General features: G+C 39.3%; 1 protein-coding gene across 1 annotated transcript; it reads right to left on the bottom strand.

The window, feature by feature from the left end:
- Nucleotides 1-11,822: 11,822 nt before the first annotated feature.
- On the bottom strand, nucleotides 11,823-14,419 carry ATGA2OX3 (gibberellin 2-oxidase 3). Its single transcript, XM_079060239.1, has 3 exons — nucleotides 14,042-14,419; nucleotides 12,866-13,247; nucleotides 11,823-12,080 (listed from the first exon to the last, which is right to left on the bottom strand). The coding sequence occupies exons 1-3, from the start codon at nucleotides 14,416-14,418 to the stop codon at nucleotides 11,823-11,825; spliced, it is 1,017 nt and encodes a 338-aa protein (XP_078916365.1). The 5' UTR covers nucleotide 14,419.
- Between the last annotated feature and the right edge of the window lie 1,998 nt (nucleotides 14,420-16,417).

Raw genomic sequence — 16,417 nt, 5'->3', positions numbered from 1 at the left:
TCTGGTAAGCAAGTCTCAAACTTGCTTAATGATTTCTTGGATCTCTTCTCTATCACTTTTATTGGGTCTTTGGTCCAAATACCTTGATCCTTGGGAAATGGACGTCCCAAGTGAGTATACTTCCAGATGTGGAACCATGGAGGGCTTTCATGGCATAAATGTGCAAACTTTATGGCCATTGAAGCCTCATGCAAGCTATAGGATGTCATTTTGGCCTTTTAAGCTCCGAGAGGCCATGCATGGAGAGAAAGGTGGAAGCTTTACGTATTTATGTAGTGTCTAGGGTCCAGATCTCAGTTTATATGCCTTGGTTTAGAGTATTGATGGATTTAGGATCAAGATCTAGTTCCTAAAGAGTTAGGGTTTGACCTAACTCGATAAGTGATGGTATTAACGGGTAAAGTTGGAAACTTTACCCTTAAAAGGAAATTTTCAGTGTATACGGGAAGTATGAAGCTTAGATCTAAAGAATAGGAGCTTAATCCATTAAGATGGCTTAACACACTGAAGAACTCGTCCAGTCCATAGAGGAACTCGACGAGTTGGGTTGAAATGCCCCGACCCCGTAGAAGGAAAAACTCGACGAGTTCAGGACGGACTCGACGAGTGGAACTGGAAAGTCCCGATTCTAATGACGGGGAAAACTCGACGAGTTCGTGAGGAACTCGGCGAGTTGGATCGCGATTTCAGGGTTTCTGATTTATGGAACTCGGCAAGTTGATGGGTCAACTTGGCGAGTTGAGTCAAGCCAGAATGTTGACTTTAACCAGAATGTTGACTTTCAGCAGGGTTAAAATGGTCATTTTACCCAAAGAAGGATAATTGGATTTTGACTACGTGTTATTGTGACAATGATAGTTGGGGAGTCGCTGGAGTAGCCATTAGAGATTCCTCACCACGAGATTTCACAGTCAGCTTTGCGAGGTGAGTTTTCCTCCTGGTTTGAACGGCTCAAAGGCACCAAGGTCGACCCGTATATGTTTTGATTAGTAGTTGAGTGTGGGTGAGGCTCGTATCTCATAGATAGCCGAGTGTGGGCGGGGCCCGTATCTCATAACATTATTTGAGTATAGATATAGGACTGATTGATAGATTTGATTATATTTGTTGTCTTTGTGATCTTGTATGTATGTTTAGCAGTTGAGTGTGGGCGGGGCCCGTATCTCATAGTTAGCCGAGTGTGGGCGGGGCCCGTATCTTGTATTTAGCCGAGTGTGGGCGGGGCCCGTATCTCGTAGTCAGCGGAGTGTGGGTTGGAATCGTATCTCCTAGTTAGCAGAGTGTGGGAGGGGCCCGTATCTCCTTGAGTGTGGACGGGGCCCATATCTCCTAGTAGCATGATTATGACTATGGTATGTGGTAGTTTGGGGAGACTCACTAAGATTTGTGCTTACAGTTTTCATTTTTGGTTTCAGGTACTTCGACTATTAAGGGGAAGAGCTCGGGATGACTTCATTGCACACACCACAACGTTTAGCCTCGGATGATTTACTCTGATATTTGGACTTGTGATTTTGATACAGTGTTTTGATATGATGTTTTGAGATACTATCTCTTATGTTTTTCTAAGATGATTTGGGTTACTATGGTTTTATTTATAAATTAAAAATGAAAATTTTAGACCGTATTTTTGGGTTGTTTCAAGTTGGTATCAGAGCCTTGGTTTGAGGGATTCGAGCATACTCTCGGGTGTGTTCAAACTCAAACTGAGGACTTGGTATAAGATTTTAAAAGAAAAACCATTTTTACAAAAAGTATTTTGAAAAGAGAAAAAGGTTGTGGTGCATGCAATCAGTCGAGCTCAAGTAAGTACTCCCAAATTACCCATACAAGTTTACGTTAAGATATGCTTATGAGAACTGCATGCTAGATTAGGGTTAAGGATCTAGGAAGAATGCCTTATGTGCCTGTTTTATGTGTATGAGCTTTATGAACTGCATTCTAGTACTGATTAGTTAGTGACATGATAGGCTGAGTAGAGGATGCTTGATTATGTTTACTCAATGCTCGAATGTTGCTTGCTTTGTGCTTTTAGGAGTTCTAGTTATCTCTAACTAACTAGTAAACGAATATGTTAAGTTACATATTGCGAGGACTAAATAATTTCAGAAGGTTAGGTTTAGCTCTATTTCGCAGCTCTTGTTTGAGTCCAACCGTTGTAGGGTAGGACCTCTCATTCGAAGAATAATCTAGTCTTAGTGATATGTAATGGTATTTGCAAGCTAGTTAGGGGGAGATAGGAGGGACTTCTTATGCAGCTGATGGCGCAGAGTGGGGTGGTGATTACCCTAGGGCAAGCCTAGGATGAGATTAGTGTCAGAATAGCAGTAGCAGTAAAAGGGACTTGTTGGAGTCATGGCAGTTCTTGAGGAAAGTACGGATAGAAGTGGAAGGTAGTATGGGCCCATAATACTGAAAGCAGAGGATCCGTACTCAAATTAAAGAAGGCTGGGATGAACCCAGGAAACTTGTAGTATGTTAGATCCCTCGAGTTATGATGTATATAATGGTGTTTGTTATGGTGTATTTTCAGTATGGTGACGCTACGCACTAGGCCAGTCGGCAGTTCAGGTGCCGGTGAGGGATCAGGCTCGGGCTCTTGAGTCGGGCAGCTCGACGAGCAGATGAGAGAGTTCATTTCATCTGAGGTTACGCACAGTATTTTAGATCAGACTCTTGTGATCTTCGGTACGATCAAGGAGGGTATCTTGGAGCTTTTGGATGAGAGGCTGAGTGCATTCCGCACCGAGGTGGCGGCCATGATGGGGTCGTGCACGCTGACTTTCAGGGAGTTTAAAGCATGTGGAGCTCCAGATTATCATGGGGCTCGGGACCCCATTGCTAGCAGCAGGTGGTTGGCTGATGTCACCAACGGATTCTGTACGAGTCGGTGTCCCAAGGGGGTCAAGGTCCGACTTGCTTACTGTCTGCTGAATAACAGGGCACGTGACTGGTGGGAGGAAGTCGAACATGTCATTGGAGACGATGCAGCTCTTGATGTGATGACTTGGAGTGATGTTTCGGCCAGGGTCAGGGGCGAGTTTGCACCTGTGATTGAGGTGCAGCAGCTTGCTAGGGAGTTACAGTATCTCCGACAGACGACTGAGACGGTGACGGAGATCACCACTATGTTCAGAGAGAGGGCCCTTCTCGTTCCACAGTACGTGGTGGACGCGGAGATGAAAAAGGCCTGATATCATGAGATGTTGAGGAGCGATATCCGACAGTTCGTGAGCCGATGCAGCCGCAAGATGTTGGAGGATATGATTGATATGGCTAGAGAGAGAGAGAGAGAGAGAGATTGATTTAGAGATAGAGAGGAAGAGGAAACCAGATGTGGCATCTGGTATGGAGGGTTCGGGAAAGAAGTCGAAGGTAGATTCCCGAGGGAAGGGCCAGCAGGGCCGAGGCCGCGGCGGCAAGTGTGGGAGGTCGCACGAGGGGACGTGCATGGCTGGTAGTTCGGGCTGCTTCAAGTACGGCCGAACTGGTAATGTTAGCAAGGACTATACTGTTACCACCACCGCCCCGACAATATCTGTTGCTTTCAGTGTAATCAGAGGGGCCACAAGAGGTCCTAGTGTCCTAGTCTAGCAGCAGCAGGGCAGGTGGCGGCACCCACTCCTGCTACCTTGAGGATTACCGACGGCCGCCAGGGCCGGGCGGAGGCGCCAGTGGCGAAGAGCAGAGCCTTCCAGTTGACCGCAGAGGAGACACGTGCAGCACCCGACGTCGTGACGAGTATGTTTCTTCTCCTTACCTCTTTATTGATATTTATTGTTGCTTATGTTTATGTGTTTCATTATAGGATCGTTCCTTGTGAACGACATATCAGCTCTAGTATTGTTCGATTCGGGGGCTACCCGATCTTTTGTGTCGCTCGCACTTAGCAATCAATTTGTTGGGGCTCCGGGGGAGCTAGACTGTCCACCGGATGTAGAGATAGCGAATGATAGGACCGTTCGGGTTGCGAGGGTTCATCGGGGATGTACAATACAGTTGTTCGACGAGCAGTTTTCCATGGATTTGGTCCCCATTCCCCTGCGAGGGAATAAGGTTATTGTGGGTATGGGCTGGTTGAGCCCTAATAGGGCAGTGGTTGACTTCGAGCAGCAGCTAGTGAGATTTCGGACTTCTAGTGGGGGAGGGTTAGCGATTCAAGGCGAGAGGCCGCAGTGTGGACTGACCTTGTGTTCGGCAGCGAGGACGAGACGCTACCTTCAGCAGGGTTATGCAGGTTATTTCGCCTATGTTATCGATACCCGGGATAAGGGTAAAGCGACTGTGCATGACGTACCGGTCGTACGGGAGTACCCAGATGTTCCCAGAGGATTTGCCTGGGATGCCTCTGGAGAGGCAGGTAGAGTTTAGGATTGACCAGTTCCAGGTGCGGCTCCGATAGCCATGGCACCATATCGGTTGGCTCCTCCCGAGATATAGGAGTTGTCTACTCAGATGCAGGAGCTGTTAGAAAAGGGATATATCAGAGCAACTAGTTCACCATGGGGAGCCCCGATCCTGTTTGTGAAGAAGAAGGACGGGTCACATCGGATATGCATAGATTATCGGGACCTAAATAAGGTAACAGTGAAGAACCGTTACCCCCTCCCGAGGATTGATGATTTATTTGACCAGCTTCAGGGTGCATCTTGGTTCTCCAAGATTGATCTTTGATCGGGTTATCACCATATGCGAGTTAGGGATGACGACGTGCCGAAGACAGCCTTTCGGACTCGCTATGGTCACCATGAGTTCGTAGTGATGCCGTTTGGTCTCACCAATGCTCCTGCCGCGTTCATTCACCTCATGAACCATATCTGCAGACCAATGCTGGACCGGTCTGTGATAGTCTTCATTCATGACATCTTGGTTTATTCCAAGACTCAAAAGCAGCATGAGGAGCACCTGAGGGAGGTGCTGGAGACACTGAGGAGGGAGAGACTTTTTGTAAAATTCTCCAAGTATGAGTTTTGGTTGAGCGAGGTGCAGGTTTTGGGGCACCTTGTCAACCAGAAGGGTATTCTGGTCGATCCGGCCAAGATAGAGGCCGTAATGCAGTGGGAGGTTCCGAGGTCTCCGTCTGAGATTTGGAGTTTTCTTGGTCTAGCGGGTTACTACCGAAGATTCGTACAGGATTTCACCAAGATCATTGTTCCTCTGGGACTGACCAAGAAGTCGGTGGCATTCTGCTAGGGGCCTGAGCAGCAAGCAACCTTTGAGACTCTTAGATGGTGATTATGCGAGGCACCGATTCTGACCTTGCCGAAGGGCATCGACGACTTTGTGGTTTACTGTGATGCCTCGATCACGGGTATGGGTGCAATTTTGATGCAGCGGGGTCACGTGATAGCATACGCTTCGTGATAGCTGAAGCCTCACGTGGAAACTACCCAATGCACGATGTGGAGCTGGGGGCCGTAGTTTTGGCCCTCAAGATTTGGCGTCATTACCTCTATAGAGTCCGTTGTACCATTTACACAGACCACAAGAGTTTGAGGTACCTCATGGATCAGTCGAATCTGAACATGAGGCAGTGTCGGTGGTTAGATGTGGTGAAGGATTACGACTGTGAGATCATTTACCACCCAGGAAAGGCCAATGTGGTGGCCGATGCTCTTAGCCGCAAGGCAATGGCGGCTTCGATTCGAGACATATGTCTGAGGATAACAGTGATTACTCCATTGCTGGAGCAGATCCGAGAGGCACAGGTCAAGGGTATGAAGGAGTAGCGCCAGAAGTGTGAGCGGATCATAGGCCATGTGGCCTCATTTGATTATGACATCCGTGGGTTGTTGACCCTGCATAGGAGGGTTTGGTTTCCATACTGGGGCGGAGTACGACAGGTTCTGATGGATGAGGCCCACAAGTCGAGGTTCTTCATCCATCCCGGGGCGACAAATATGTATCGGGATCTTCGCCCTGATTATTGGTAACCCTGCATGAAGCGGGATGTAGCATGGTACGTAGAGCGGTGCTTGACTTGCAGGAAAGTCAAGACCGAAAACTCGTGACCACACAGCAAGATACAGCCGTTAGACATTCCCGTGTGGAAATGGGAAGATATCATTATGGATTTCATCACGAAGCTTCCCAGAACCGCACGTGGAGTAGATTCGATATAGGCCATCGTGGATTGGTTGACCAAGAGTGCTCATTTCATCCTGATCCAGGAGAGTATATCGGATAAGAAGCTAGTCAATATCTACATTCGCGAGGTGGTGACACGTCATGGAGTGCCCGTCTCGATGGTTTCAGACCGAGATGTTTGTTTCACTTCCAGATTTTGGAAGCGGTTTCACGATGAGATGGGTACTCCTCTCCAATTCAGCACGGCTTTCCACCCTCATACGGATGGGCAGAGCGAGAGGATGATTCAGAATCTTGAGGACATGTTGTGCGCATGTGTTTTGGATTTCGGTGGCAGTTGGGATATGTATCTTCCGTTAGCGGAATTTTCGTATAACAACAGTTACCACGCCAGTATAGACCGACCTCCCTTCGAGATTCTCTACGGGAGGAAGTGTAGGACCACAATATGTTGGGGCGAGGTCAGACAGAGGGTCATGGGGAGTACTGAGGTAGTACTCAAGACCACTGAGAGGATCCAGCAGGTCCAGAGCAGGCTCCAGACTGCTCAGAGTCGGCAGAAAAGCTATGCCGACAAGCGTCGTTCAGACTTGGAGTTTTAGGTGGGCGACATGGTCCTCCTGACGGTGTCACCTTGGAAAGGTGTCATCCGGTTCAGGAAGCGGGGCAAGGTGGGCCCCAGATATATCGGTTCGTTCAGGGTTTTGGCTCTGGTGGGCCGGGTTGCTTACCGTTTGGATCTTCCAGCTCATCCAGATCCACAACACTTTCCATGTTTCTCAGCTGTGGAAGTGCTTAGTGGATGACTCAGCGGTTGTACCTTTAGAGGATATTCAGGTTGATGACAGCTTGAATTACATCGAGAGACCAGTAGTTATTCTCGACAAGTAGATGAAGGAACTGAGGAACAAGAGGGTGGAGTTGGTGAAGGTGCAGTGGCAGCACCACAAGGGCTCGGAGTGGACTTGGGAGCCCGAGGAGGAGAAGAGGGAGCATTACCCAGAGTTGTTTCCTGACGCGGCAGACTTTAAGGATGAAGTCTAAGACAAGTGGGGGAGAATTGTAATGCCTGGTTCCTGCTTGTGGAAGAAGGAGAAGCTTGAAGACTTAAGAAGGGGATATTGGATCCAGAAACTTCATTTCATTCTCAGAATTTTCTGGTAAGCAAGTCTCAAACTTGCTTAATGATTTCTTGGATCTCTTCTCTATCACTTTTATTGGGTATTTGGTCCAAATACCTTGATCCTTGGGAAATGGACGTCCCAAGTGATTATACTTCCAGATGTGAACCATGGAGGGCTTTCATGGCATAAATGTGCAAACTTTATGGCCATTGAAGCCTCATGCAAGCTATAGGATGTCATTTTGGACTTTTAAGCTCCAAGAGGTCATGCATGGAGAGAAAGGTGGAAGCTTTACGTATTTATGTAGTGTCTAGGGTCCAGATCTCAGTTTATATGCCTTGGTTTAGAGTATTGAAGCTTTAGGATCAAGATCTAGTTCCTAAAGAGTTAGGGTTTGAGCTAAACTCGATAAGTGACGGTATTAACGGGTAAAGTTGGAAACTTTACCCTTAAAAGGAAATTTTCAGTGTATACGAGAAGTATGAAGCTTAGATCTAAAGAATAGGAGCTTAATCCATTAAGATGGCTTAACAGACTGAAGCACTCGTCCAGTCCATAGAGGAACTCGACGAGTTGGGTTGAAATGCCCCGACCCCGTAGAAGGAAAAACTCGACGAGTTCAGGACAGACTCGACGAGTGGAACTGGAAATTCCTGATTCTGATGACGAGGAAAAATCGACGAGTTCGTGAGGAACTCGGTGAGTTGGATCACGATTTCAGGGTTTCTGATTTATGGAACTCGACGAGTTGATGGGTCAACTCGGCGAGTTGATTCAACCCAGAATGTTGACTTTGACAAGAATGTTGACTTTGACCAGGGGTAAAATGGTCATTTTACCCTAAGAAGGATTATTGGATTTTGACTAAGTGTTATTGTGACAATGATAGCCGGGGAGTCGCTGGAGCAGCCGTTAGAGATTCCTCACCGCGATATTTCACAGGCACCTTTGCGAGGTGAGTTTTCCTCCTGGTTTGAACGGGTCGAAGGCACCAAAGCCAGACCGTATATGTTTTGATTAGTAGCTGAGTGTGGGCGAGGCTCGTATATCATATATAGCCGAGTGTGGGCGGGGCCCGTATCTCATAGCATTATTTGAGTATGGATATAGGACTGATTGATAGATTTGATTATACTTGTTGTCTGTGTGATACTTGTATGTATGTTTAGCAGCTGAGTGTGGGCGAGGCCTGTATCTCATAGTTAACCAAGTGTGGGTGGGGCCCGTATCTTGTTGTTAGCCGAGTGTGGGCGGGGTTCGTATCTTGTAGTCAACGGAGTGTGGGCGGGGCCCGTATCTCCTAGTTAGCGGAGTATGGGTGGGGCCCGTATCTCTTTGAGTGTGGGCGGGGCCCATATCTCCTAGTAGCATGATTATGTGTATGGTATGTGGTAGTCTCACTAAGCTTTGTTCTTACAGTTTTTAGTTTTGGTTTCAGGTACTTCCGCTAGTAAGGGGAAGAGCTCGGGATGACTGCATTGCACACACCACAACTTTTAGCATGGGATGATTTACTCTGATATTTGGACATGTGATTTTGATACAGTGTTTTGATATGATGTTTTGATATACTATCACTTATGTTTTTATGAGATGATTTGGGTTACTATGCTTTTATTTATAAATTAAAAATGAAATTTTTAGACCGTATTTTTTGGTTGTTTCATTCTAATTGCTCATAAATTTTAAATATTGAGTTTTTTGAAATTTATAACAAGTTGTGTGGATGTTGTTTTGTCATTTTATAAGATATTTTGATAATTCACATGTCAATGTGAATACTAAGTATACACTAAATTGTTTCTAATCGTTTCAAGGTGTCTACTAAGTTATGACTTAGCTCCGACTACTAAGTCTAGAATTATTCCTGCATACACATGAAATTTCAAAATATTCATGTTTGCTAGTAACCTGAGATTTGACGGTTGTCACAGTCTCCTCCAGTTGAAGGAATTTCGTTCCGAAATTCAACTGGTGACATTCTCGATTCAGTTATGGTAAAGATTTGAGGATACTTGTGTTTTGTAATCTTCTCCTCGCATTCCAACAAACTTTTCTGATCAACAGTTTTCTTTGCTTAAGTCTCTTAATTCCTCTGTTTTGGTTCGGAGTCGTTTATGGTTTTATAAGAGTCTTAATCCCAACAACTTTTATAACATTTATGGCTAAATACGAGAAATTTAAGATTAATAGACTTGAAATTCAGGATTTAAGGTTCTAGAGAATGTAAATATGAAATTACCTCCAACAAAAGAAATTGTATCTACCACTTGATCGAAAAAAACCATAATATATGTTGTATGAGGATTGACGTTTATAGGATAAACATGCGCATGGATAGATAAGGTTATCTTTGGCTAAGAATGTTGTATACAACATTGTCAATGTATAGACATCCTACAACCTATTATGAGCATTGTCTAATATATACAATAAATCCACAACTACGAACAAGGTTAACTTGATTCATTAGTTGGTGAGTATAAATATGAAACGGTAGTTATGTCATGATTCATGTTAATACATTCAACTCAACCATCTCAAGATTAACTTCAGTTGACATTGGAACACTCAAAGTTCCTTTAAATACAAAAGACAAGGTAAGGAAACACCAACAAAAGAGGTGGTGGTATGGGAAAAATCGAAGTCAATGAGTAGAGGTTACTTGAAGCATAAGAAGGATATTTCATGTTGGAACTGTAAAGAGAACGAGCATTTAAGGAATCAGTGCATAAACCTTCTATATATAAGAGCAAGCAAAAGATGAATATGGAAAAATATTTCAATGATGGTACTCTTATTTGTTGTATGCAAAACTCAATGCATTGTTTCATGTTTGTCCTTCCATGAGTGTAATGAAGAAATTCAGGCACTACCATAGGAAGGTTTGGCTGGCAGATAATATGAGTTGGATATCACTGTCATAGGGGATGTATCCTAAAAACAACCTCGGGTACGAATTTAGACTTTGAGGAATGTCAAGTTCATTCTCGTCCGGAAAACAATATTGATATCGATATGCTAGCTCGACTATGAGGGTCACCATGCTACTTTTGGTGATTGACAGTGGAAAGTAACATAGAGGAACTTAGTGGTTTCTAGACATCATAAATGTGGTACCTAACCAAATCTCTTGAGGAGTCTTGAAGTAAATAGTAGTTTATGAAGATCTATTCACCAAATAGAAAATAGTGTTCACTACTACAACCCATAATTGCTTTGATAAATTAGCAAATAAGTGCATGCACCTTACATATTGCATCAATGTTTGGTTTATCCGTTCTGCTACTCTACACTGTTGTAGATACTATAAGTGCTTGTTTACATTCATGAAAAAATATTTTAGAGTATCTAATTGATTTGAGAAAATCATATGCTTATTTGAAATTCTTTTGTAGCATCCTAATTGTACATTCATATATGATAAGTTGGCTTGAGCGCGACCACAAGACTTAAGATCCTTTTATTTGTTAGAGTACACAACTAAAAGGTTATAAGCATGCATTTTAGAAAAACATCAAATGCAAAAGAGAGACTCTCTACCCTTTATGGGGCCTAGCCTGATGGTTCAATAGTACCTAAATTTGTTAGAATTGAGAAAAGATGAAGGTTGTGTTGTAGGTTAACTATTCATGAGTTTGGATTTGTTAAACCATCTTTTAGAGCTTTAGAGTATTTAGATTGATATGGGTTAGAGATTAGAAGCATTTCCATTGCATATTTTAAATATATATTTGTTAGATTTATGAAACGATTAAAAGTTTTAAAGGAATGGTTTTGGTATAAGCTTCTTCCTTGCTACGAGTCATTTATTTATTGATCTCTTGTCATAATCTTACTAACTATTGGTTAAATTTGTTATACCTTTAAAAAGTATATGTTGGTATTATGGATTTAATGAAATCATTGATTTTGGATATGAGGTATTAATTTTGAAATGTTTTCAGAAATTATTTTCGGAGGTTTGGCTTTGAGTTTGGGTATTTATTATTATCTAAAATTGTTTAAGAGTCAACATCGGGTATATTCATTAGGATTTCCTAGCCCAAACACTCGTATTTTGACATGTGCTCAGATTGAAGATATTAGAGAAAATTATTAGAGACTACGATGACTTTTAAAAGGCCACGACTTTGTAGTTGTTTCATTTACCTATGTTTTGGTGTTAATTGTTGCTACCTTACATTTTTGAACTATTAACTCTTTGTTTTGGGACTTTGGGATCTTATTTCTGCACTTAAACTCTATTGAAATATTTTTGAACTATAATCAGTTAGATTTTATAAACTATTTTAAAACCACCCGTGTAACAGATGCTTCAAAAACTGGTAACATAACATGCTTTTTCCAACAATAGACATATCACTATAGACGTACATACATACATACATACATACAAAGAAGTGGCAAAGAAGAAAAACATGGAAATGACAGATTAATGAAATAACACAAATCAAATAATGAAAAACATATGTGTGAAAAAAACAACTAGAAGGAGAAAAAGATTATGTAAACAATGAGTCTCGATATAAATAATCAACATATTATGAGACTCGTTTAGATGTGACCGATTAAGTTTATGATTGCGACATGTTTGGCTTTGAAAATAGGTCAATGCACTGGATGAGAGTGTTTGTGAAAGAGAGAGAGCCTATTATCAGCCAACCTGGTCTTGTAGGTGCATGATTTATACTCAAACCAAGTAAACTCATTATACAAGCTTTCTTCACCAGGCTCCATGAGTGAACCCAATGGTGAGATCTTCTCCATCAATGGTGGACCTCCAAAGTATATCATTGACACCCTTGATTTGAAACTGTCTGCAACCACTCTATGCCTTACACTTCTAAACCTTCCATTTGTCATTACCTTCACTCAAATCAACAAAATGTTCAATTTTTATATAAAAATTGTTCAATTAAAATTTACTATGCTGAAAATGGATCAAGTGAGTAAAACAATAAAGTTTAGCTAATAAAAAAATAGGCCAATAAGGTCAAAAGTTGCTTACAGTATATATTCAAATGATTATAAAATCGAAATTGCTTTATTCTAAAATGTTAGACTATCATTTCAATAATAATTTTTATAATCCTGTTTCATATATAAAAATAATTCAGGAAATTTTAGAAAACAGATCAACCCATTCCATTTTGATAGATTCTAAAATTTTACCCATTTCGAGCTACATATGTTGGCACTAGTAGAATTACTACAATTTTTTAATGAAAACCGGGTGGTAATATTAGACAACTTAACTGAATACAACCAAATGTACATTGAAGATTGTATGAAATGAAAACTCTATTATTAGATAAGATTATTTTGATAATTGATTCTTTAATCACTAATCATTAAGTTTAGATATGTTTCTAATAAACCAAAATACATTTTTAGATCAAAAGATATATTGTGATATATTGTTAAGATATACGATATGAACGTATAAAGGTGGATTATCCCATAAAAAAAATTATTTTTCATTTTTGTATAATTATATACAAAGCTATCTAACGTACTGACAAAAAAAAGATAAAAAGAAAAAAAAAAACATATTTAAAGATGGTGAACATTGGCTATTTGTTTTCTTGTGTTAAACTAGTTAAAGGTAATATATATGAGTTATAAGTGTCTATCTTGAAAGATAAAATTACCTCTAACAAATCATCAACGTTGATGAAATAGGAAGTCTCATCTGGTGGGACTCCGACCCATGTTCCATCTTCAAGATAAATTTGAAAACCTGATGCGGCATTGGATCTGGCAATCGATATAAGTTGTGGGTCTGTGTGTTCTCCAAATCCAATCGAGGTTCTTCCATGGCTCATGGACTTGTTGTTCAGGTCCGACTCAGGATTAGAGATAGGATCTAAGCATGGTGGATAGTGGTTAAGCCTGAAGACTGTGTCCGCCTTCTCATCACTTAGCATCCTGCTTAACACATTCTTTGGCTCTATCTTAAGGCCCTCCGCCATTAGCTCAAGTATATTACACCCCAATTTTCTTACTTCTTTTACGTACTCGTTTGTTAGCGACCTTCACAACACAAAAAGGAATACAATATAAAATTTAATAGTAAATGTTTGTATAAGATAATGGCTTTGTCCTCCTTCCTTATTCCTTATGGTTGAAGGTTTAAATTTGGTTGATTAAAAGTAGTTTAGAAATATATTAGATTTTTGTTCCTAAAAAAGAGATTATTTATTTATTTATAAACTTATAATATAACTATGCAAATAATTATATTTGAAAATTATGTTTTATAAATAAAGACTCAAATGCATCCCGTTAAGTTATTGCCCTGTTAGTATGGAAAATTTTCGAATTTATTCCCACTCTTTTCTAACAAAAAAGAATGAAAATATATTTTATTTTTCAAGGTCCAACATATGATTCAATCTATAATCTAATAAAAGTTAACAAATAATCAAAAATTGAAATACATAAAATTTTATGAAATATATATGATTAAAAAGTTTAGACACCAAACTTGTTTTAGAAATATGATATATAACAATTAAAATAAGATATAGTGAAAAGCTGTATATTTGCTAACAACACTCCGGAAACAGCCGACCGCAGTGTTGAATCTTTGAATGCAAGTATACTCCGTGCGTGTTGGTAATTAAATATTTGATATTTAATTTATATATATATTTATTTACATATATAATATTAGTATATATTAGTTGACAACATAAATGCTGATAACTACACTTTAAAAATATATTTCTCTTCAAGAAAAATCATTTTGCATGAACTTGATCAATAGATTACACAACTTATATAGTAATTAAATGCACAAAACATAATGAGAAAGTAGATCTTACGAAAAGATTTTGGAGTTTGTTGGGAAATTAGTCGAAGTAAGAAGAAGATACTCGATCCATCCAACGTCACCGTTTGTTCCAATTTTGTTCCTTCCGTACCCAAACGGGTTCGGAGGACAGTATTGGTCTTTCTCGTACTGTCTCATGTTGAAAAACTCAACGGCTTCATTTTCCAATTCAGATACAAGCAATGGTGGCACGCCATGGTTTATGACTTTAAAAAAGCCGTAATCTTGACAAGCATTGATAATTAAATTCTTGGCGTCTTCGGGACGTGAGAGGTCAATTACCGGGATTCCAGTAAAATTGGTTTTGTTTGATTTTGTTGGAAATATATCTACCACAGGCTTCTTTTCTACTTGTGAGATCATCACCATGTTGATGGTTTGGTGGCAATGGAAAGAGGAACTATCTGCCTATTTATACACTCTTAGGGAGCAAGTAAAAGTTTTCATAGGACACATAAGCATACATACACACCTACGTGGCCAAAGTCACACATTATATATATATATATATATATATAAAAGTAGAATAAAGTATAAAATTAAAAAATGGTAGGAAAACAAATCTTTGTCCTAAGATTGAAAAAATAAAATGTGAAAATTTAATTTTATTTATCGTCGTAATCTCGCGAGATAACATAACACTTTGGTAATTATTGTCAAGATATTGACAATTTCCGATAAAGGTTGATTGTTTGGAGGTTAAAAAGGAAAACGGAAAAAGCACACAAAAAAAAAATCAGATTTTTGGCCCTTTAACGCGCCTAGACGTGTCCCCTCCCACTAACTCCCACTCTCAAACCAAGTGTTAGTTCTTCATTGGTTGGACCTTTTTTTTCACCCACTTTGTTTTTTGGTTATAACAATTATTCAAAATATTTATTATTCAAAAATATATGATGCATAAAAATTATTAAAAATGTTTATGATTCAAAAATATCATCAATCAATATTATGATCTTTAACTTGTTATGATCTAAAAGTATATTTTTATTCAAATATTTTATGATCCTTAATTACTATATATTTTATTATTCAAAATTAAATGATTTTAAAATTATAATAATCTAAATGTTGCATTGAACAAAAACTTTATTTAATTCAATATATCATTATTAAAAATCATATAATTCAAAATCATATGATTCATAAATTATATGATCTAAATTACTACGATTCAAAACGATATGATCCATAATTTTATTATTCAAAATGATATGATTCATATTTTTATGATTCAAAAATACATGATGCATAATATCATTATGATTAGAAAAATTTTATAATGGTCAAACATCACAAATTCGAACCAATATTTAATAATAAAATAAAAAGAAAAAAAAGAAAAGAAAAAAGAAAAAAGAAACGAAAAAAATAAATAACTGAAAAATCGAGTATATATTGATTAAATAAATTTTTATTTTTAAGAAGAAAACATTTTCTTAAAAAAAATTTAAAAAAAAACAAAAAATAAATTAAAAAAATAAATTGAAAACCTAAAAGCCGAATATACTATTACCTAAAAAAGTTTTTTTTTTTAAAAAAAAAAAGACTAAACTAAAAAAATAATAAAAAATCAAAAATTAAAAAAAAATTAAAAAAAAAACGAAAAAGAAAAGAAAAAGTCATCAGAATAAGCTAAATCGAGCATATGCGTGTAAGGATCCTAGAAGGTATTAGAATAAGCTAAATCAAGCATATGCGTGTAAGGATCCTAGAAGGCGAGTCTAGGAAAGCCAAGATGTACCTAATAAAGACGTGAAAATTCCTAGTGGATCCTAGGGAAAAATTGTTATATGTGCTTGTTTGGACACACTAATGTGTGTTAAATTTCTTTGTGGTTATTATGTGTAGTGACTTGGAGAATGCGAGACAATTCTTGGGACGAGTATGCATATGTGTGAAAGGTAGTAAAGTCAAGTACTACCGGAAGCATAAGATCCATACTTGAACCAGGAAGAGTCGCAAGGTTACTAATTCACTAGTAGTTGAGTTTTGTTTTGTTTGTTTCCATCGTTACCTGAATTTTGGTGATGACTAGGAAAATGATTTTTGTTCCGACCCTAGTGGTCATAACAAATCAAGTCAAATTAAGATAAATTTTCAAAGTGAATTGATTGGTTCATAGAACCACACCCTATTTAGTAACCAAATTTAGTCAAGAAATTGAAGAGGGAGATGATCAAAATGATCGACAGAAGATCTTCATCCTTCGTTAGGAATGAGCAGCCAATAGTTAGAGATGCTACCTACTATGATGTGATTATACCACATTAGAACATGAAGGAAAGTTTCTTCTGTGTTAAGTGTTTGACTCATAGAGACAAGTGTCTAGTTCGTTGCAAATCCATTGCGTCATGCAATGGAAGTT

The sequence above is a fragment of the Lactuca virosa genome, chromosome 7 (genome assembly GCF_052849685.1).
Source record: "Lactuca virosa cultivar CGN04683 chromosome 7, Lactuca_virosa_CGN04683_v6, whole genome shotgun sequence".
NCBI classification, from domain to species: Eukaryota; Viridiplantae; Streptophyta; class Magnoliopsida; order Asterales; family Asteraceae; genus Lactuca; species Lactuca virosa.
The sequence above is the reverse complement of the archived record's forward strand: the minus strand, read 5'-3'. Positions and strand labels throughout refer to the sequence as shown.